Below are 23,891 nucleotides of genomic sequence, written 5' to 3'. Positions count from 1 at the left end.
TGATGGTGGTGTCTGTTTCTGAGTGTTTGGGACTCTGGAATCTGAGAGCCACGTTCACATTGTACGAACATCCAGGACCCCTTCTCCTTTATGTTTCCAGCAAGCTTCTCTTCTCCTTATCCTTAAGTCATCTGCCTGGGGAAGGAGTTCCACTGTTTCTTTCCTTCTCTGTCTTCTATAGCTCGAATTTAAATTGTACAATTATTTTCAGGTCATTTCCTGATATTCCAGTAAGCTTATGAATGTAAGAAAAACAATACCAGTGAAAGAAAGTCCCAGAAGCTGAGAGAAATTTTAACAAGTTCAAAAGTAACCAATTTTGTTTTCTAGGGAAGTGAGTATGGTTCTATGCCTCGATTCCCCAGAAGCCATTAGACCTATTTTCCGCTATTTTATCTTTGATCAGTTCTATACCTGCCTGTGAGTTTTACTATTCGTAAGAAAACCTAAATGGATTTCATCAGAGGCAGCATGACTTGAATAAGCAAAGAATTTGGAATCTCTCAGATTGTAGTTTAACAACTCTCTCTTGCTAACTCTGGACTCATAGGAAGCTACTTACATCTCAGAGCCTAAGTTTCCTCTTCTAAATTTTTGAATAATCAAAATGACTCCCCTAAAGGATGAAGACTAAGCAGATCACATACATGGAAAACTAGTGGATATCGTCATGTCTGCTTCCCACTAATGATTTTAGGAAAGAACAGTGGACATGAAATTGTGAGGAATTAAATGCTCCCAAGTTAAAAATCTTAAGATTTCTTTGTCAAAAAATTTAAGTGCAATAGTCTCTGACATTGGTTTTCTCTAGGCTTTCAAACAAAATAGGAACACATTGCGTATTCATGTTTTTTTTTTAGCATTTTCTTTCTTATCAGGCTCTTTGTAAAATTCTAATTAGTTCTTTTTTAAAAAAAATAGTATCTCCTTATGGAAATTTAATTATGACAATTAGAAATGCAGACTTTTGAAATCTAAGAGATTTCTAAAGTGTTAGTTAATATAGCAAATTATTGCTTGCATAATGTCATTTTTTTCTTTGTACCACCCAAATTAAAATATCTAGAATGAGAAAACAGAGAAGCACTCTAATTTATAACAGACAGAAAGTCTAGTTCTTAAGCGAAAATAAAAGATACAAACATCTTATAATTTCATTAAAAAAGCAGAAAACAATAAAAACTTCAGAAATGAGAGGGAGAAATTAATCACAGATATGTAAAATTTTGAAAAAATCAGAAAACATGATGTAAAACTCTTCTGATATAAAAATTTCAATGACACTAATATTACTTTAATGTAAGTTATCAAATATGACTCAAGAATTGTCAGAAAAATTGAATGTAAAATAAACTAAGAGGAATGAATGATGTTTGAGAGGAGACTCTCTGCAAGCAACTGTCACTGTCATCTCCAATGTCAATGAACACAGAAAATTCTTATGTTGAATTTGTTAAGCATAGGAACAGATATCTCTAGTTTAAGTTTTTTGAAATTATAACAAAGGCTAAAAACATTCAGAATTCATTCTGTGAGGCTCATTCATGAAAATAAGTAGACCTGCAAAGGAAAAATACTCAGAAGTAAATAAACAAGTCAATCTGTGCAGAAGATAATCCACCATGTTGAAAGAGGATGATAAAGATGGCTCAATATTGGAAAATTGCTACTATCTCAACTGATAGCCTAAGTGCTTTCACTAAGAAGTTCAAAAACAATCAGAACAGAATGATCTCACCACAAAAGCCACCAACTTGACCAATCCATATGTAGTTAGAGCCCGGTTCTCTCCTATTACCCTAGGTGAAACCTCCTTGCCTCTATCTTTTCCATTCCTACTTGATTTTTCATCTCATTGCCTAATCAAGGATTTTGATTCTGCACATGATCCTTTTGTCTCCTGAATCTTACCTGTATGCTCCATGGGATTATTTCAAGCAGCACAAACTTGCTGAAACAGCTCTCATTTTTACTAAGGTCTCCCTAAGGCTATTAATTCTTCCTTACTATGACATTATTTGTCTGCCTTCCTTATTGCAAAGTTCTTGAAACATATACCTATAGTATCATGTCATGTCTGCTCCCCAATAATGATTTTAAGAAATAATAGCAGACATTAAATTATGAGGAAATAAATGCTCCAAGTTAAAAATATTAAGATTTCTTTGTCAAAAAACCTAAGTAAAATAGTCTCTGACACTGCTTTTTTCTAGGCTTTCAAACAAAATAGGATGACTTTGTCTCCTCATATGTTTTTTAGCATTTTCTTTCTTACCAGGCTATATGTAAAATTCTAATTAGTTCTCTTTTTTCAAAAATAGTTAGTGCCTGCTTGTATGTTGTCTATACTGGTAGATATTTAAAATGGAAATTTAATTATGACAATTAGAAATGCAGGCTTTTGAAATCTAATAGCTTAGGAACGTGTTGGTTAATATAGGGAAATATTGCTCACATAATATCAACCTTTGTTTGTGTACCACCCAAATTAAAATATCTAGAATGAGAAAACAGAGACACAATCTAATTTATAACAGATGGAAAGTCTAGTTCTTAAGCGAAAATAAAAGACACATACATTATGTAATTTTATTAAGTAAAAAGGAAAAAAATACAAACTTCAAAAATGAGATGGAAAAATGAATCATAGAAGTATAAAATTTTGAAAAAATAACAGATGTAAAACTCTTCTGATATAAAAATGTCAATGACATTAATATTACTTTAACATAAGTTATCAAATATGACTCAAGAATTGTCAGAAAAATTGAATATAAAATCCTAAAAGAAATGAATGATGTTCATATAGGAAACTCTCTGCAAGCAACTGTCACTGTCATCTCCAATGTCAATGAACACAGAAAATTCTTTTGCAGCATCTGTTAATCACTATGAGCAGATAATTCTAGTTTAAATTTTTCTAAATTATAAGAAAGGTAGCATTCCTTCAGAATTCATTCTGTGAGGCTCATCAATGAAAATAAGTAGACCTGCAAAGGAAGAATACTCAGAAGTAAATAAATAAGTAAATGCTGTGTGAAAATAATCTACCATGTTGAAAGAGGATGGTGAGAATGGCTCAATATTAGAAAACTGCCACAGTCTCCTCTGATAGCCTAAGTGCTTTCACTAAGAAATTCAAAAAGAATCAGAACAGAATGATCTTACCACAATAGCTACCAAGTTGACCAACCCACATCCAGCTGGAGCCCAGTTCTCTCCTATTATCTTAAGTGAAACCTCCTTGAGTCTATCTTTTCCCTTCCTACTTGATTTTATATCACATTGCGGAATCAAGGATTTCGATTCTGCACATGATCCTTTTGTCTCCTGACTCTTACCTGTATGCTCCATGGAATTATTTCAATTAGCACAAGCCTGCTGAAGCAACTCCCATTTTTACAAAGGTCTTCCTAAAACTCTTAATATTTCTTTACTATCACATTATTTGCCTGCTATTCTTATTGCAAAATTCTTGAAATATATATTGACGGTATTTCCTCCAAGTTTCCTCACCTCCAAGTTTTCTTCCACGTTCATTATAGAGCCTTTCATACTTTGCACTCCAATTGTGTGACAGTCATCTTTAACCTTCATTCCAGTCAATTCAGGAATCCATTTTCAGTCATGCATCTCACTTGACCTCTGAGCAATATATCACTCTTGAACATATCTTTCTTCCTGGAACACTTTATCAACATCTCCAGGGATTTCTCACTGTCTCCACGGGTTTCTTCTGCCTCTGCTGCTTCCCACCTGTAGCTACAAGTTTATTGTCTTTCAACTCTGTTTCACCTTGGTAAATAGCATCTATATTCATATGTGTGATTTTGCCAACTACAAGACATTCTTGACTCTTCCTCATACATCACATTACATCAGGTCAAACAGACTATGCTATGTTAAAGTTCAACCTTCAAAATACATTTCTATCGCAGCCATTTTTAGCACAATCATCACTATCTGCCCATCTAAGCAAGCCTCATTTCTACCTTACCCCAAATTGCAAGTCTATTTTTTTCTCGAGTCAATTCCTCACTGTAACTACTTAATAATCATATTACACATATATGTTTTTTAGTTTGTGTCCTCCTTTATGTATTTATTTATTTATTTGAGATGGAGTCTCACTCCGTCACCCAGGCTGGATGCGGTGGCACGATCTCGGCTCACTGCGACCTGTGCCTCCTGGATTCAAGTGATTCTCCTGCCTTAGCCTCCCAAGTAGCTGGGATGACAGGCATGTGCCACCACACCAAGATAATTTTTGTATTTTTAACAGAGACAGGTTTCACCCTATTAGTCGGGCTGGTCTTGAACTCCTAACCTCAGGTAATACAACCACCTCGGCCTCCCAAAGTGCTGGGATTATAGGCATAAGCCACTGTGCCTGGCCCCCTCTTTTACACCATAAGAACAAAATCCTAATTTTGAATGTGGTCAAGTTCCTTTGGGTGGAGCCCTACCAGTCTCTGAACTAATTTACTGCTGTGTACTTAATTGATCCAGCTATGGCCACATGGCCACACTGGTCTTCCTTGTTGTTGTCTCGTTCTCCTCCTCCTCCTCCTCCTCCTCCTCCTCCTCCTCCTCCTCCTCCAGGCTTTTTAATTGGTTCAGCTTACATGATTCTAACTGAAAAATTAATGTTGAGCAAATTTTTCACTCTGTGGATGCCCGAACTGTGGAAACAAGACCAGCTACAGAAAAGAGAAGAGGTTTCCCTGAAAATTTAAATAAGGGGGATAAAGATCCTGAAGCATTTCTTCAAAGATTTGTGACAGCAGATATAACATGGCTTTATCAGTACAATCCTGAAACAAAGCACAATCAAAGCAATGGCGATCAAGAGGTGGAAGTGGTCCAGTCAAAGGAAGAGTGGATGAGGAAAGTGCAAAGGTAATGGCAAGAGTTTATTGGGAAGCTCAAGGCATTTTGCTTGTTGACTTTCTGGAGGGCCAAAGAATGACAACATCTGCTTATTCTGAGACTATTTTGAGAAAGCCAAAACTTTAGTAGACAAATGCCTTGGAAAGCTTCTGCAGAGTACTTCACCATGACAGTGCTCCCGTTCATTTTTGTCATCAAACAGGGCAATTGGTGAGAGTTCTGATAGAAAATCATTAGACATCCACATTGCATACTAATTTAGATCCTTTGGATGCTTTTTGTTTTGTAATCTTATAACATCTGTAAGGACGCTTATTATTTTTCAGTTAATAATGTAAAAAAGGCATATCAATAGCTGGTATGTTGAACAAAATGTATGACAATTTCCTTTATGCTGTTCATTAATGTGTAGAATAGGGAAATGGTTGAAAACTGGGTATTTGATGGTAGAATTGAAACAAACTTACCAAATGACACTTTTATGTTTGCTTTATTCCACAGATAACAGGAGGTAGAAGGATTAAAGATCTCCCATCCCTGTTGTAGATCTTTGCGGAGAACTAAAATTCAAATATTTATTCAACTGAGTTTTGAGCAATGTCTGCACTGCTTGAATATAAAATTAAATGTGTCTTGCTTACTTGCATGAAGACACTTATTCCATATCTCTCTATCACTTCCTTTCCTCTCCTCTGATCTCAGTTCCTTTAAGGATTTGAACTAGACCTGAGTTATCCCTGGGTCAAGTGAGACAAAAGGTCTTACAAACTCTTCCCAAAATATTGTAAAACATCAAGGATGGTAGGGATTAAAATTGCTTATATGTGCTCAAATCACTATTCTACTTGGCTCTGTGGGAATTGGGGAAGGAGTGCTGGGGGATGTAGCATGGAGCCACTGTGATACGTGAGTGTAAGAAAAGTAAGAGACTACAAGGCTTTAGACTCCCTCAACACTGGGAGATGCCCTGTAAAAAGGGAAACCCTGGAGCATGAAGTCAAGTAAAAAGAAAATCTTTTTCGTTGTTCTAGTCTGTTTTGTTTGTTTGTTTGTTTGTTTTTTTGACTTTGACTTGCTCTTTCTATTAGGCTGGAGTACAGAGACACAATCGTGGCTTACTTTAGCCTCAGTTTCCCAGGTTCAAGCAATTGTCCCAGCTCACCCTCCCAATACACTGGGACTACAGGCACAAACCACAAAGCCAGGATCCTTTCGTAATTTTTTGTAAAGACTGGGACTCACTCTGTTGCCCAAACTGATCTCAAATTCCTGGTGTCAAGGAATCCTCCCATGTCTGCCTTCCAAAGTAGTGGGATTACAGGTGTGAGCCATTGCGCCAGGCCTGTAGTCATAGTTTTTACCCCAACCTCATTATCCTGCACTCTGTAAATCTCCCATCAGAAGACAGCAGGCATACCTGGGTACTATAATAGACTCTAATTAAGCCGGTGTTAAACTCTGGTGTTTTTGTAGGGAAAAAAGGATAAAGAAATGCTCAAGTTCAGTTGAGGGTTGAGCAAATGGGGCACAAAAGAGAAAAAAGGATTTAGTGGATAGGGTGCACAAAAGAAAAATAAAAGATTTTGTGAAGAGGATGTTCGGGACCCATGCAGTACACACTATGTATGGTTCGATGTTAAATATACTTACAGCTTTATCTCATTACGAGTCATAGAGAATCATCCAGGCAGAAGCTCCAAGTAGAAAAATGTAAGCGGGACAAACCGCCCTGCCATCTGAACCAGCGGGTGGATCTCAATGAAGCATGAGTGCCTCTACCCTCCGATATCCAAAATTTGCCTCGTTGAAATTTTTGTGTATTTTAAACAGAGAAAATACTGTGTGGGGGGCAAAATAGAAAATTACTCAACACGCTTTACAAAATCAGAAACAATCGACCAATTTCCAAGGAGTTAAACCATCAACATATAACAACCTTGAAAAGATTTGGATGTTGAAACGATGAGACTTTCAATCACATTGAAGCAGGTGTTATAGCCTTCCATTTTAGATCAGTGTGTACACTCTCAAAATAAATGGAAAAAAGCATTCCCAGCAGGTAAAAGGAACTGTATAGTATAATGACATAGAAATTTTGATACTGGGGTATGTAACATATAAAATTAAATAAAATGTTATTGGGTGTGATCAGTAACAGACAGAAATGATGGAGGAAAGAGTCAGTATTCTTCGGGATTGATTAATAGCAATTATATACTCTGATAAACACAGGGTGAAATTTTACATACTATTACAAACATGAAAGGCTATAGCAAATAATGTGGTAATGATGAAATCTGAGCTTCAGAAGGGAAGAACAATGAGAATGTTACTGAAAGAGAACTCAAAGATATAATAGCTGAAAATTCTCCAAAACTGCAATGGGCATAAACCTACAGATACAAAAAGCCGGGCAATTGCAAACCAGAATATACCTAAGAAAATCCATGCAAGAGAGACTGTAGTCAAATTTCTGAAAACTAAAACAAATGTTTTGAAAGCAGCAAGAAAGAAATGACACCATAGCTAGATGAATACACAATATGAATAACAATGGTGTTATTACCAGAGAGCAGAATAACCAGAAGAAGGTAACTAAAATATTTAAAGTGCTGAAAGAAAAAACATGTCAACCAGATATTTATGTCCAATAAAACTACTCATCAATAATAAAAAGAAAATCCAGGCATTCTTCGAAGACAGAAAAGAAAAGTCTAAGATAATTTCTTTCCAACAAACCTATCACATAAAATGGTTCTATGAAGGTCACTAATCATAAAAGAAAAGATAGAAGAGAACATTTTGGAACGTCAGTAATGAATAACAACCACAACAATGACAATAAACCAAAAATAAAAACTGGTAATACAAAGTAGGTAAATACAAAATATCTTTCTATCCTTCTCGAGTTTTCTGCATGAGTTTCAAATGGCTCAAATGGCCATTGCTAGCTTTCTAGCATTAAAGATGGAAGAGGACTACGGAATGTGGCAAGATAGTGAGATTTTTCTCTGGCGCCTGCGGAAAGGAACTCAACCTTGAGACATGGATTTAACCCATTGAGACCCAGTTCAGATTTCTCAGCTGCAAAATTGGAAGACAATAAATTGTGTCAAAGCAAAAATGACAACACTTACTGTGAGGTTAAATGCATGTAGAGATATGTTTAATATGATTCTATTACAAACAGGAGTGGTTAAGAAGACAAAGAAGCAATTTTTCCATATTTCACTAATAGGGTAAAATGTGCACACCACTAGATTGTGAAACACTATGTTTTTCATAGCTACATAACACAGAGCAACCACTAACAATGCTATATAGAGAGTCATGCAAAAAATTTACAGATCAAGTAAAATGGAATCAAAAAAACATTTTAAGGCATCCATAGGAGATCGGGAAAAAGAAAACAATCAAAAGTAGTGTAAATATGAAAAACACAAATGGCTTAGAAATACCAACAATTACATTAAATGGAAATGGTTATTAAAAGTAGATTTCTGCCATTTCAGTTTCTGACTTATACTACTGCATAGATATATACTTTAAAGTACAAATATTTGCATTACATCTAATTTTATATGAATTCATTTGCACCCTCATGTGACTATCTGGAAGAAGCCTGGGTAACTCGCCACCCTGCACTGAACCAAACCAGGTCTAGGAGAGTAAGATGCCCATCCATTGTGTGCTATGAAGGATAATGACCTCCCAGAGACACACACTTCCTCATTCCCAGAACCAATGAATATGTTAACTTACATGACAAAGGGGGATTACATTTGCTAATCAGTTGACCTGAATGTTGAGAGATCTTTCTGGATTACCTAGGGGGACCCAATGCAGTCACATGGTCCTTAAATGTGGAAGAAAGAGGTATTTTATTCTTCCCTAGAAACTCTAGCATGAAACTTAGCCTTTCCATATGGATGTAAGACAGTGTGACACATTTCTGAATTTTAAGTTACAAAATCACTTACTTTGTGGTAATGTGTTATTGCAGCATAGGAAAACTAATAAACTTTCCACGGATTAATTTCATGTTTTTGATGGCCCTGTAAAGTGTTAATGAGAGTTCGTAAAGTATCAGGGACCAATAAAATTACCATGCTTATTAACACAAGGCAGCTAAGTGACATATTCCCTGACAAAATAAAAACCACTCTCAAAATTCAATTCCAATGAACAATTATTGAGTCCCTATTAAATGGGGAACAGCTAAAAAGTGTTCCTCCCCAATGCTTTTTCAATTCCCTCCACTCAGCCAGGATCAATGCCTCAGCTAGGCACATCCGGTGCTTCTCTGGATTTCTACAATTCCTCAATCTCCTAGAATTTAGTGGTGGCTTTGCTTTATTTCTTAACTAATTTATTTTGTATATATTTCATTCTTCACTATGTCCTGTGCTTATGTGGTGGCCTTGTTCCAAAGCTCAAGTAAAATGGAATCAAACCTTTGAAATGCTCCCCTACATCAGTATCTGTAGGATTCTCACTTCCTTCTTAGAAAGTGATGGATAGAAGGCAGATACTCATGGTTACTAAAATAGTTGCTTCAGTGAGAACACATGGACACAGAAAAGGGAACAACACACACTGGGGCCTATGGGGAGTGTCGGGGTATGGACAGCATCAGGATAAATAGCTAATGCATGCAGAGCTTAATATCTTGGTGATGCATATGTTTATTGCAGCACTATTCACAATAGCAAAGACTTGGAATCAACCCAAATGTCCATCAGTGACAGACTGGATTAAGAAAATGTGGCACATATACACCATGGAATACTATGCAGCCATAAAAAAGGATGAGTTTGTGTCCTTTGTAGGGACACGGATGCAGCTGGAAACCATCATTCTCAGCAAACTATCGCAAGAACAGAAAACCAAACACCGCATGTTCTCACTCACAGGTGGGAACTGAACAATGAGATCACTTGGACTCGGGAAGGGGAACATCACACACCGGGGCCTATCACGGGGAGGGGGGAGGGGGGAGGGATTGCACTGGGAGTTATACCTGATGTAAATGACGAGTTGATGGGTGCTGACGAGTTGATGGGTGCAGCACAGCAACATGGCACAAGTATACATATGTAACAAACCTGCACGTTATGCACATGTACCCTAGAACTTAAAGTATAATAAAAAAAATGAAAAAAACAATCTTGGTGATGGGCTGACAGGTGCAGCAAACCACCATGACCTGTGTAACAAACTGGCACATGCTGCACATGTACAGTGAAACTTAAAATAAAATTAAATTAAATTAAGAATAGTTGCTTCACCTTCTTAACAACAACAGCAACAGGGAGAAAAAAGATTGTCTTTAACATCTGTATACGATTTTATAGCTGATATTAACATCTGGTGGAAGTTTTGAATTCTTTTTTGAAGGATTAAAATTTACATTGAAAATGGTGTGAAATCTCTAGTAAGGTATGAGGGTTGAAAAGGATGAAAATCACAAACAGGTGCTGAGATGGACTCTGTTGCCTGTGGAGTAGCTGGGTTGATCTGCAATTAAGAAACAGTTTGATTCACTTGCAGTAAGATTCATTCACCATGTGTCTAAGCATTCTGCTATCTGTCTCCAGTAGAATTAGTAAATGTAGGATTCCCCTGAGTCCGTGAAAATAAATTCCTCCTTTTCTTAACTACCAAGGTGTTCTGCCATGGCTGATATCCTGCCAATGGAAATGGAGTGCAGATACACTCTCTGAGAAGGATTTGGTTAAAGGCTTGGTCCGCTCACAGTCAGAACTTCCTAAGAGTAGCAGGTGAACTGGACCTGTCCTCATAAGTTACTACTGTATTCTCTCTTCTCCCCAAGTGTGGACTCAGCTATGTGAACATGATGATTGGGTAAGAAGGGTACAAAATGGGGGCAGAATTTCAGAGTTCTACTTATTAAATCTGTCCTGGAATGTCTCCCAAGACAAACCAAAAGACCAAGAATAAAGAAACATATAAAAATAACTGGTTGTACCTGGTATTCCAGTCATGGGCTCTTCAGAATAAACAATAGTGACATGTATGAGAAGTCAGAAAATAAATTTCTTTTTTAAAGGGTAAAATCTCCAAGGAAATTGCTCTTCACTTTAAAAATCAAAGAACCTCCCTGTGTTGATATGTGTCACAGTCAGCATCATCTCTAAAAAGGAAGGTGTGGAAACAGGTGGGGCCAGGACACTAGCAAAAAGGACCAGATTAATTTGGGCCATGAAGCTGCTGCTTGCTTGTTTATTCAAACATGAGATTTTCTCTAATGACCCCGTGGATTATAAAGGAAAAAAGACATAAGCTAACATTTAACATCTATTCTATACTGAGAAGTGAGAATCCTATAGATACTGATGTAGGGTAGCATTTCAAAGGGAGTATGTTCTGCCAAGTAAAAACTAGTGGATTAGCAAAAATTTAAAGTCATACAAGCAGCCTCACTTTAATAGGACCCTTGAACATCAATACAGAATAATTTCTGGATTCCCCCATCTATTATACAATCTGCAATCCCACTATGCATTTAGACCAGTGCTGGAATATAGTTAGCTCTTATCTGTAGATATAAGAATCAGATTATTTAGAAATTGACTTCTGTAGGAATTTCTAAGTCTTCTTTTCAGAAAAAATTTCAGATATCCCCCCAACTACTGAAGTTTGTGTTGGGGGATGACCATTTGGGAAAGTGGAAGACAGAAAAAAAAAATAAAGGCTTAAGTTTAAAAAATGGGTAGAAATAGGGCCAATGCTAGTTCATGAAACTTGTTAATACCTTTTTCTTGTGTTTAGAATAAATAGAGTCTTGGAAGGGGTCTATGCAGCAGGAGGACCTCAGAGTTCAAGCTTTATTTGTTTCATGGACCATTTACATCTGACAAAAAGCAATATGTCAATCTTGTTTGGATGCTCATTTAAATAAGCCTTCAACTGTTCAACAAAATGTAAGAAAGATGTGTTTTCAGATAATCAGGGAAACCTGAATATAGATTAGCTTTAGCTAAAAAATAAAGTTAGAGAAAAATGAAAGATACATTCAAACTCTTTATGTATTTTATTATAATATTGTGTTTCTATGTCTGCTGACTAAAAAGCATAAAGGTTGTTTTTTGTTTGTTTGTTTATTTTTTATTTATTTTTTATTTTTAGAAGGAGTGTTGCTCTTTTTCCAAGGTTGGAGTGCAGTGGAGTAATGTTGGCTCACTGCAAACTCTCCCTCTTTGGTTCAAGCAATTCTCCTACCTCAGTCTCCCAAGTAGCTGGGATTACAGGCATGCACCACAACACACAGCTAGTTTTTGTATTTTTAGTAGAGATGAGGTTTCGCCATGTGAGCCAGGCTGGCCTCGAACTCCTGACCTCAAGTGATCTACCCACCTCAACCTCCTAAATTGCTGAGACTACAGGCGTGAGGCACCAAGCCCCACCACGATTTTCTTACAATACAGAGAGATTTGCTTTGGTGGTTCTAAAGATGGATAAGTAATAGACTTGAAACCATGTACATTTGTTATAGAAAGCTATATTTGTCAGCTTATTAAAATATAAAATATTATTTGTCAATTAAAATTGTTTCTAGGGTTGCAAAGACAGGTTCAGTTTACTCAACAAACTTGTGGAAATAGCCATTTGATTATGAACTTATGGTCATGTTATTTTTATGCAGCCAATGAAGAAAAGATAGCAAATGCTTCTGTTGAAATTAGGAACGTAGATAATAACAATCTGCCTTGTAAAGTAACTTAAATAAATTTAAAATGAAAGAGAAAACAAATAAACAAAAGGTCTATTTGTAGACTCTGTTTTAAACTGTAATAGGAATGTGTTTCTTTATCCTTAGGGTATTGAAATGTACAGTGCATTGAACACACGGACTGATTTCTGCTCTTCCCAATGTCCCAATAAACTTGCGATGAAGAAGCAAAAAAGAAATTAATACCCAAGAACAAGGAAAATGAAAGAGAAATTACAGTAAACCACAAATTTAGATCAAATTGTGGAATTGGAATGATGAATTGAAAATTAACAGAGTTTATGAATCAGCAAAACCAAACCCAGACAGGAAGAGAGAACAGTGGTGCAATCAATGTACATGGGAATACCTGGAAAATTGGCTCTATTTTAATGCTGTATTTTCCTATCTGGAAATTTACATGTATTCAGATTGACAAATTAAACTGTGATGCAGTGTATAATCTGCATCAAAGTTTGATCATTCTTCAACTGAATCCTGTACAGTTCTTGTTATTTGATGCTAGGAATTTAAACTGTTTTAATAAATAAGGTAATTCTCGCTCGCTCTCTTTTACTCTCCCCCACCTCCCACCTCCATCGTATTTCCTAACTATGCTGATACCTATAAAATGTATGGCTTTGTGAAAGTCACCCAATCATATTAAGATACTATGTTTTCCTCTGAAAAGTTATCATCAATGCAAAAAAATCCTCAAAACTATTGTAAGGACTAAAAGGACTAAGACATCTGAAATATTGCCATGATCAGTAGAAAAGAATGATAAATGAATTTTTTGATATGTAGTTATGCATGTAAAGAAATAATATGATACAGATAGTGATTCAATCACTGAAAAAAACTTGGTTTTTCCAAATTTTGGGGGGACAATTAGGTATGCAATCATTTTAAAAACAAATTTTAGATCTCTATTTCACAGCATGGGCTTCCTCAAAGCCTGTGGCAGATTCTATAAAGGACGAGTTTGAGTTGCATGGCATTTTTATGATATAGACTCAAAAGTCACAAAACATCACTTCTGACATACGCTATTGGTCATGGCAGGGGTTCAATCCGGTGAAGTCACACCTCACCCCTTCAAGAGAGGATGTCAAAGTCCCACTGTAGGAAGAAAACGTTAAATGAAGGATACTGTTTGATTATCCTTGGAAAATGCAATGTGCCACACCTCCCAATTTCCACAATGCTAAATATGTACAAATGTTTATTTTGAAATAAAAAAATATGGTAATAATTTATGGTTCTTTTCTTTTCTTTCTTCCTTTTTTTTTTTTTTTTGGACGGACAGTCTCACTCTATTGCCCAGGCTGGAGTGCAGTGGATCTGCTTTCTGTCACTATAGATTAATTTCCATATTCTAGAATGGTGTGTAAATGGAATCATACATCATTGTGTCTTCTCTGTGCCCACAGATGCCTGTTTCTTCCTATTCTTATAAAGAAACCTGTCCTATTGTATTAGGGCCTCACTGTATGGCCTAATTTAACCTTAACTACCTACTTAAAAGTCTTATATCCAAATATAGTCACATTGAGATTGTAGGCTTCAACACATGGATTTTGGAGACAAACAAGTCTGTCCATAACACTCTTTCTGAAGCAGATTGGTTAGTAGCATTTTCAGTAAGGAGGTATGCTTAGTAAACAGCCCTTGTCTTTTTTTAAGGGGAGAGGGGAATGTTATTATTTAAATCAAATCCCAGAACAAATTTTTAGCAAAGAATTCAGGATTATAGTTACATTTCTTAGCCCTTGAAAAAATGAATCATCTTCTGGCATACAATTCTTTGACACAATTTTTCTTGTTATTCAAACTGGGATTATTTTCCCCTTTTGGAGATTACCTCTCATTACCTTGCAGCTACTTTCTGAATTCCAATTTGCCTCTAAGGTTGTAATTTTCTCTCTCTCTCTCTCTCTCTCTCTCTCTCTCTGTCTCTGTCTCTGTGTGTGTGTGTGTGTGTGTGTGTGTATGAATACATATATTGTATTTTATTAAATCTAGAATGCATAGACTAGAAGATATATCATTGTTTGGTGTACCACCATTAACAAGTATTATTTTAATTGGTCAGAAGAGAGCGAAAGTATGATCATCTTAATAAACAGCAAAAATAATTGATAGTTTTTAACAGAGATTTTATTATAATACTACACACAGGAATGTAGGAAACAAATATTCTCCCTGAAGATTATTTTTAAAAGAATTTATCTCAAAGCTAGAGTCAGTATTATGTTTACTGTTAAAACACTAGAAAACACTCCATTTGCAAAGATAGTAGTTGCGATCACAATTACTTAACACTTTGAATGTTCAAACCATTTCATTATGCAACTGATCCCAAAAAAAAGAATTACAAGTAGTGAAATGGAGAAGTAAAATAATCATTATAAATCACTATATGCAGATGATATAATTTTCTATCTGCAAAGACAAGAGAATGAGCAAAGCAAATGTGATCATTTAGTAAGGCAGCTGACTTCTAATTCAACAAACAAAGCAAATTACTTTTTTGCATACATGTTAATCAGGTACTAAATATTATACAAAAATTAAAAACATTTAATATACGTACTAAAATTCCATATTCTTTTATGTACTTTATCTACCAGATTGAGATGTAAGGTTAAGCAGTCTATTTTTAGTAACTGTGTCACATACATACATACACATGTATCTTATACCTTATAGGTTTTTCATTTAAAAATCTCAAAAAACATTAATGATTGATACAAAACCTATATTATCTGTTTGTATAAGAACTCTTTATAGTATTCACATTCTTCTCTGTATGGTAATATACATACTTTCATATATCCTAATTTGTGATATGTTTGGATGGTGTTGATTCCAAACATACCTTTGTAAAATTCACAAAGTTATACACAATGAAAGAATCTTGAGGAAGTATAAATTTACATAATATACAAGAATTTCTTATGAACTATTTTTTTCTAACATATTCAAGATGATTCCCTAAATTCTTTGTGACCTGAGGGCTCCCCATGTTTAAACCTGTACCTCAGCCACCATAGGACTGACAGAGAGGCCTGTCTCAGCTTCTTGTTTCCAAGAATCAGAACACATGAGTGACCTGAAGGATAAGCCAGTCCCATCATCTCAGAAAGAATAATAATTTGATTTTCCTTCAACCGTACAGAGGTCCAAATTGATATGAAAAAAGTCAGAAGGAAAATGGCATAGAGTAGGAGGAAAGTGATCACAGTTTGCATAACTCCTCTGTGGGCCTTGGTGCTGACGTCTCTGTATCCTTTGACAGTGTGCTGCATCTTCTTGTGATGTTTCCACAGGGAGAAGCTGAGCAGAAGAGAAGTTGCCAGGGACAAAGTAAAGGGAATTAAAATGAACACAGTGCTGGTTAATGCAATAGCCCTGGAAAATCGTATAAAGTTGCATGAAGCAGAACTGCAAGTCATGTTTCCTCTGTATCCATTGATACTGGCATTTATATGAATGTTTATCAGTAAAATATTTAAAAACAAGAGGCCCAAAGTCACAAGAAGCAGCACTAAAACCACCTTTTTAACTCTCCACTTTAGGTAGAGAAAAATAGAGTTAGAAAAATTGGCTATCTTGAGAAAATAAAAAGTACCTAGGATTGTAGCTAACCAGACGCTAAAATGATTGGTCACTGTCCAGATATTAGTAAGCATTCTTAACAGTTTTTCAGTGGCAAATAAAGCTGGGAAAAACACAGATACACACCAGCTTCCAAATATTGACCAAACCAGACTAATTCTAGAGATTGCCAAAGCAATGAGAATCTGATCAACTAAAGAGATCTTTCTTCTCTTGACCCAGTCAATACAGTTCACCAGTACTATGAAACTATTTCCTAAATTTCCAATTATAAATTCCACAATTAAAATGAATGTAAATATGCTCTTTATGACACCATCCATTGCCTGTAAGAGAATGCCCCAATGTCTAATATCACTGCTGAAGACTTCTTAATGCATTCATCTAAAATGCTATGTATATCTGATTCTTGAAAATTCAGTAAAATATTCCCTTTAAAAAGGGAATGTTAAACCAGCAAACATCCAGATTTGCTAATGGCTGGGTTTAAAGCTTTCGTCACAAAGATCTCTGTATTTCCCCAGATAACTCAGCTGAGCTTCATCCAGATGCCGTGTGCCTCACACACAGTAGGCTGAAGTCTTTTGTAGCTGGTGAGAAAGGAAACACTGAATTCTCATTTGCAAACATGCAAATAAAGACATATTTATTTTCATTGGTTTGTGGTTTTTTTTTTTTTTTGTCTTATCTACATATTTCAGTCTGTCAAATTGAGTTCTGGGGAAGTATCTTTACGAAAATTGGTATATGAAACTTTCTAAGCACTGAGGATTTTTACATCAGAGTTTGGGTGGATAAAAATGGGGAGATGATGGTTAAAGTGTACAGAGCCTCAATTAGACCAAAGTAATAAGTTTTGTTTTGCTTTTTTGAGATCTATTGAACAGCATTGTGAATATGGTTAATATTAGTGTATTGTATATTACAAAATCGCTGAAAAAGTAACTTTCAAATGTTTTGTCACCATAAAAAAAGTTACCTGACATTTGTTATGTTAATATATTATCATTTGAATATGTTAATTAGTTTCATTTAATTATTCCACATAGTATTCATAAATCATAACAACATCTGATACCTCATAAATGTATGCAAGTAAAATATGTCAATTTATTATAAAAATAAAGAAAATAAACAAAAATCAGATGGCTTTTTAAAGTTAAGTCTGTAAAGGGACTTATTCATAGTTATCCAAAGTTCCTCCTACAAAGTAGCAGAGTTTTCTAATAATCTTGTTGAAGACATTATTCCTAGAACGCTGGGTACCAAGAATAATACTTTTCTATTATTTTACAAGTACATGAACACCAAACATGTGCGCACACATGCGCGTGTGCACACGTGCACACACACACACACACACACGTTTATTTGGGATCTAAATCTTTTTCTCTCTTCACTTTAATAATTCAGGCTTTTTATTTTCAGCATTTATTATGCATCTAGTTCATGTTTAGTACTGTGATAGTTTTTTTTTTTTTTTTTTTGAGACGAGTCTCGCTCTGTCGCCCAGGCTGGAGTGCAGTGGCCGGATCTCGGCTCACTGCAAGCTCCGCCTCCCAGGTTTACGCCATTCTCCTGCCTCAGCCTCCCGAGTAGCTGGGACTACAGGCGCCCGCCACCTCGCCCGGCTAGTTTTTTTTTGTATTTTTTAGTAGAGACGTTTTTCACCATGTTAGCCAGGATAGTCTCGATCTCCTGACCTCGTGATCCGCCCGTCTCGGCCTCCCAAAGTGCTGGGATTACAGGCTTGAGCCACCGCGCCCGGCAGTACTGTGATAGTTTTAAACACATTTAAAAAGACTTGCAAGTTTATATTAAATAGTATTAAACGTAAATATTCTGGAGACTTTGGAAATATTTTTTCTGTACATGTGGGAAGGGGTGGAAATCTGCCTGTTGTCTCATAAAGCAGTCACTGTGTTTGAACGAGTTCATCCACGTAGCAAGAATCCTTATTCTGTGCCTCTCCCCTGCCCAGTAGGGCACATTGCTTCATCAGCAACTAATACCTTCAGATTTTTTTCACATGTACTCACTCTCCCAGCAAGCTTGCTCCATGATCCTCACTACAGGGACCAATGCAGATAAAGGATGACATACTGTCTAGCCAAGATGGGGAAATCAGCAACCTGATACAGTCATTCTTCTTCAATAGCTAAAAAAGTAAGTAAAATGAGCAAAGCACCAATGAAACAAATTCAGCAACAGCTACTGAAGAAAGTAGAAAAATATGCCTCATAAACGTCAAAGATGACAGAGAAAGAAGTAAGGTGTTCCACTGTGAAGAACTGATCCCTCACCTTCAGTCCCCTGAAGCAATACTGAGCAAAAATAAAATAAAAATAAAACCAAAGTATCTTGAAAACTACTGTATATTTAGTCAAGAGCGCTATTGAAAAGGCAAACTCAGCTATCATGGGCAAATATTAAGGAAAAAATCCCAAGGCTAGAAGCACAAACATACTATCCATGTAGAGACAAGAAGGTTACCCTAGCCTTGCCATATCCAGGTCATAAAGATGAGGTTGGGAAAAAAGACAAAGAGAAAGACAAACTACCATGGTGGGTAGGGGTTGTGTGGTGGGTTCTGCTGAGACTTCATGGATACTTTGAAAAGAGAGCAGAGCTCAAGTCTCCAGTGACAGCTACAAGAATCCCAGAGGGTCTCGCCCAAAGGCCCTCAGCACTTGCATCATTCATGCTGGGTTGAAAACACTAGGTTTTCATTGGAACAGCAGCTCTTAAGGAAAGGCAATCTTGTTCAGAAAAAGAGTGGTAAAAATAATAATTCCAACACACTACATCCAGAAATTAGAATAACAAGTCAGTTCCTCAGAGAAGAGCAGTGTCTTAATCCATTCATTTAGGTATATACAGAACTGATTAATGTGTTTCATTTTAACTTTTTTATGCATCAAAATTTATGTGCTAATTGTATCAAATGCAGAGTAGAAACTCTGTTGAACAACCATCATCCTGTCCATATATTTCTCTACTGAGATTATTACATCTATAATGAAAATTCCCCATGTTACAATCAACACCTATATTGCTGATTTTTCTTCTCACTTTATTTTTTATTTTTAAATTTATTTTGGGAGTGCATGAGATAATTTATTACTTTTAAATGGCAAAAACTGCAATTACTTTTGCACCTACCTTATATATTAACAAAATTCATAAATATCAAATCCATGTAATTCAGATATCCTTTTTCTTAAACATTTCTCTCTCCTTTACATTACAAACATTTGAATCATTCTCTTCCAGCTATTTTTAAATACATTACTGTAAACTGTAGTCACCCTACAGATCTACCAAACACTAGGTCTTATGTCTTTTATTAAACTTTACATTTGTACCCCTTAATCAGTCTCTCCTCATACCCTTCCCCCTTATCCTTCCTGGCCTATATTGCTTTTAAATTTTAGATGCCAGGTCACCGTAACTCTCATTTAGCAGAGATTAAAGTAAAAATATTGAAACTTCCTTCATCTCCCTAGCTTTTTGGTAGTATTCCTTTTTTTTTTTTTTTTTTTTTTCTGAGACGAAGTCTCGCTCTGTCGCCCAGGCTGGAGTGCAGTTGCGCGATCTCTGCTCACTGCAAGCTCCGCCTCCCGGATTCACGCCATTCTCCTGCCTCAGCCTCCCGAGTAACTGGGACTATACGCGCCAGCCATCATGGCGGCTAATTTTTTTGTATTTTTAGTAGAGACGGATTTCACCGTGTTAGCCAGGATGATCTCGATCTCCTGACCTCGTGATCCACCCGCCTCAGCCTCTCAAAGTGCTGGGATTACAGGCGTGAGCCACTGCGCCCGACCGGTAGTATTCCTTTTAAATGTAACTTTGACTACTCAAGAAAAAAAAACTTTACATAATGTGATGTATGTCAATATATATAAATGAATAAAAATATACATATAATCACCAATCTGACTAGCATACAATGCCATATCATCTCACACCAGTCAGAATGGCAAGTATTAAAAAGTCAGATGCTGGCAAGGCTGTGGAGAAATAGGAATGCTTTTACACTGTTGGTGGGAATGTAAATTAGTTCTACCATTATGGAAGACAGTGTGGGGATTCCCCAAGGATCTAGAACCAGAAATACAATTTGACCCGATAACCCATTACTGTGTATATACCCAAAGAAATATAAATCATTCTGTTATAAAGATACATGCACATGTATGTTTATTGCAACACTATTCACAATATCAGAGACATGGAATCAACCCAAGTGCCCATCAATGATAGACTGGATAAAGAAAATGTGGTACATATACACCATAGAATACTATGCAGCCATAAAAAGGAATAAGATCACGTCCTTTGCAGGGACATGGATGAAGCTGGAAGCCATCGTCCTCAGCAAACTAACATAGGAACAGAAAACCAAAGACCACATGTTCTCACTCATAAGTGGGAGCTGAACAATGAGAACACACGGACACAGGGAGGGGAACAACGTACACCGGGACCTGTCAGTAGTCGGCGGAGAACATCAGGATACAAAGCTAAAGCATGCGAGGCTTAATACCTAGTGGATAGGTTGATAGGTGCAGCAAATGACCATTGGCACATGTATACCTATGTAACAAACCTGCACCTTCTGCACATGTATCCCAGAACTTAAGATTAAAATATACGTATATTTTATATATATAAACATTAACTGACCAGAGTATAGCTGCTGGTAAATACAGTAAGAACAATACCACTGCGTCACTGTTTTATGTCAGGGCTATGTCACATCTACTTTTAGTTTAATTGATATTTTGCAAAACGTAATGCTAGTTCAATATGTTAATTATATTACATTAAGTAGTACCCATTAGCAGAAAGTAGGAAGTTCCTTAAATATAGTAAAATACTGTAACAATGAACATACATAAAATACCAGAAGAAGAGAGAGAAACCTCAGCAGATTCAGGAACCTAAAACACTGGTGATGCTTTTAGGGGTACAGTGGTCCTGGTCCACATGTCAAGACATCATTTTTAAAGTAAATGGAATGTTTCTCTATATATACTTACCACTAAAGAAGAGGGACAGTATTTTGGGGGCCTATTTGGATTTGGGAGGCAACATAGACCACATTTGAGGATATTGCTCTGATGTACTGACAGAATTTTCTTAAGGGCTACTGGTCTCAAATGAAACCCAGGACAAAAGAGGGCTCTACAACAGATATAGGCTCTGGCCCAAGCTCCTCTGCCCATTGTGCCAGATGAGTCAGCAGAATTCAAAGCTGCTAGAGGTATGCATAGTGGGCATCATAGCACTCTGTGCATATCTCTGTTACGCCCATAGAAGAGAGGAGAGCAAACTCCTAGGGAATTACAGTAAGACCATCCCCTCTTCAGCAAAGGAGTGTCCTCTGTCTCTAAAACAAAAACAGCAGGTGCAGAACATTAATCCAAGCATAGAGCCCCTCTAAGTACAAGCCCCTCTAAGCATAAGACCTTGTGCAACTGCACGTGCCATATGATTGTAAAGCCAGCCATGACTGGAGGACGTGAGCACATCTGAGTGGCACAAGGAGTGAAGGAGAACCGTCCCCCATTCCCGTGGTCAGTACCCTTCTTGACCCAGATCATCCCTCCTATTGGGGCGTGAATGGATCATCACACTGTGGGCATGAGGTCTGACTTTCATAACCTCCACCTAGGGACTGGATGACGGAAGGCAGAATAGCAGAGATGGTAGTTTTACCTTAGGGAAACCCTGGTCAAGGGGAAATAGAAGACAGATGACAGCTGAGCAGATACATTCTACCTACTCTTTCTCTTCCATGGAATAATGCTGGCTGTAGTTTCCCCTTGCAGCCCTTCTGGAAAGTGCTGGGAGCCAAGTGCATGCATCTGATGACCACCGGCTGTCTCTCTCACCTCACTGTGAAGTGGACACCAGCAGTGTCATAACATACATCACCATACGTAGGTTCACATCTGCTCTTGCCTCAATTTCCACATGTCCTTGCTATTGCTGTCCTGGACTTACCTTCCAATTAAATATCATCACTTTAATATCAGACATTGGCTCTAGTTCTAGAAACGAAACCTGAGGTTAAGATATTCATTCAGTTCTATAATTATAATTCATTCACATTTTTGTGAGTTTATAATATGGCAATTAAAGTATTCATTTAGAGAGGATACTAAAACTATATGCAAATAACATTGTAGTAAGATGTTTGGTAATTGAATTTTCTAAAATCAAACATCATTACTGTTTATACAACAACCAGCTAGAAAATATCATAATACACACATATCATTCACAATAAAAATATATGCATATATACAAAAATCTTTAATATGCTTTTTAAAAAGTACTGTAATAGGTGCCATCTGATTTTCATGTTCTACCTTGTCTCCACGTCATACATCTGATATAGCTTCATCAAGTCTATATTATGGTGATATTTCCCCTAAAATTGTGGAATAGCCACACTTTGGGTCTAAGAAATGCTTCTTCTTGGATAAGCCTACAATCGTAACCTGAAAGCAGAATAGGAAAATTCATGCTACTATAGATTTTGTGATGACTTTCATTTTCATTGGTTCACCATCACAATATACTTAATTTATGCGTATATTCACCAGTTTATTTGTTCATCAGAATGTCAGTTTTGACCACTTATTCTATGTGCTGTCTTTTAGGTCCAGGGAGTCAACAGTAAGCAAGATCTGTATGATCTCTGGTTTTTTTGAACCGGGAAAAATGTGTGATAAACAAATAACTAAATCACATGTAGAGATGATTTATCTCAAAGTTTAGATAACATTATAAAAATTTAATAGCACCAAGAATTAATACAGTCATGTATAATTTATTTGTTGAACAAGGTTATACATTTCCTTCCTATAATAGAAGTTGCTGTCACTGAATATGTCAACACACTTTCTCTCATTTCATCACCTAAAACAAGATTATAATAAAATACATATTTAAGAGATTTTCTATCAGCAATACTTAGATTTCATACACATCATTTTAACATTTGCAGAAAATGTCCTTTCATTATGTTCCATCATTTGTATACCATTTTACACTGAAAAATTTTTAAGGTGGGGAAGATTCGAGTTCTTTTACGTAAAGTTTAAAAATAATTTTAAATGTGGAAGATAAAAGAGATAATTGACAAGTCAGAGGCTCTGAAGTGGTTTAGAATAAAAACTGAAACATTCAACATCAGGTCTCAACTTCAAAAACTGTTTTTTTTATTTAAAAACTGGAATAAATGACATATTTAACTGCATATTGAGATTTATGACAGCACTGAAGAAGTCATAATTGTTTCTTCATCCCTATTATATAAATGATTTTTTTCTCAACTGTTCACATACTTATATCATACTTATATCTAATTTCATTTTCCTCAGTATTGTTTATATTAGACATACATAAAATGTATTCTAAATAGATTTGTCACCCTTGAATTTTATGGTGTGAATCGTTTTCTAACAATAATTCTGTTCACCTTAAACTAAACATAAAATTATAATTCATGATTAAATAAAAACTACCCCAAAGATAAAACCTCATTATTGATTTAGAATTGAATGTCCTTATTATCCAAAAATTAGAGGTTCAATGACATTCAAGCACACTGTGGTACATATGTATGGTACAA

General features: G+C 36.2%; 1 protein-coding gene across 1 annotated transcript; it reads right to left on the bottom strand.

Moving 5' to 3' along the window:
- Window positions 1-14,764: 14,764 nt before the first annotated feature.
- TAS2R14 (taste 2 receptor member 14) lies at window positions 14,765-16,622 on the bottom strand. The gene has a single exon (XM_015151074.3). The coding sequence runs from the start codon at window positions 16,564-16,566 to the stop codon at window positions 15,607-15,609; it is 960 nt and encodes a 319-aa protein (XP_015006560.3). The 5' UTR covers window positions 16,567-16,622; the 3' UTR covers window positions 14,765-15,606.
- Between the last annotated feature and the right edge of the window lie 7,269 nt (window positions 16,623-23,891).

The sequence above is a fragment of the Macaca mulatta genome, chromosome 11 (genome assembly GCF_049350105.2).
Source record: "Macaca mulatta isolate MMU2019108-1 chromosome 11, T2T-MMU8v2.0, whole genome shotgun sequence".
NCBI lineage: Eukaryota > Metazoa > Chordata > Mammalia > Primates > Cercopithecidae > Macaca > Macaca mulatta.
The sequence above is the reverse complement of the archived record's forward strand: the minus strand, read 5'-3'. Positions and strand labels throughout refer to the sequence as shown.

Excerpts from the sequence above, each read along its gene's own strand:
- TAS2R14 (XM_015151074.3), bottom strand. The coding sequence starts at position 16,566 with ATGGATGGTGTCATAAAGAGCATATTTACATTCATTTTAATTGTGGAA.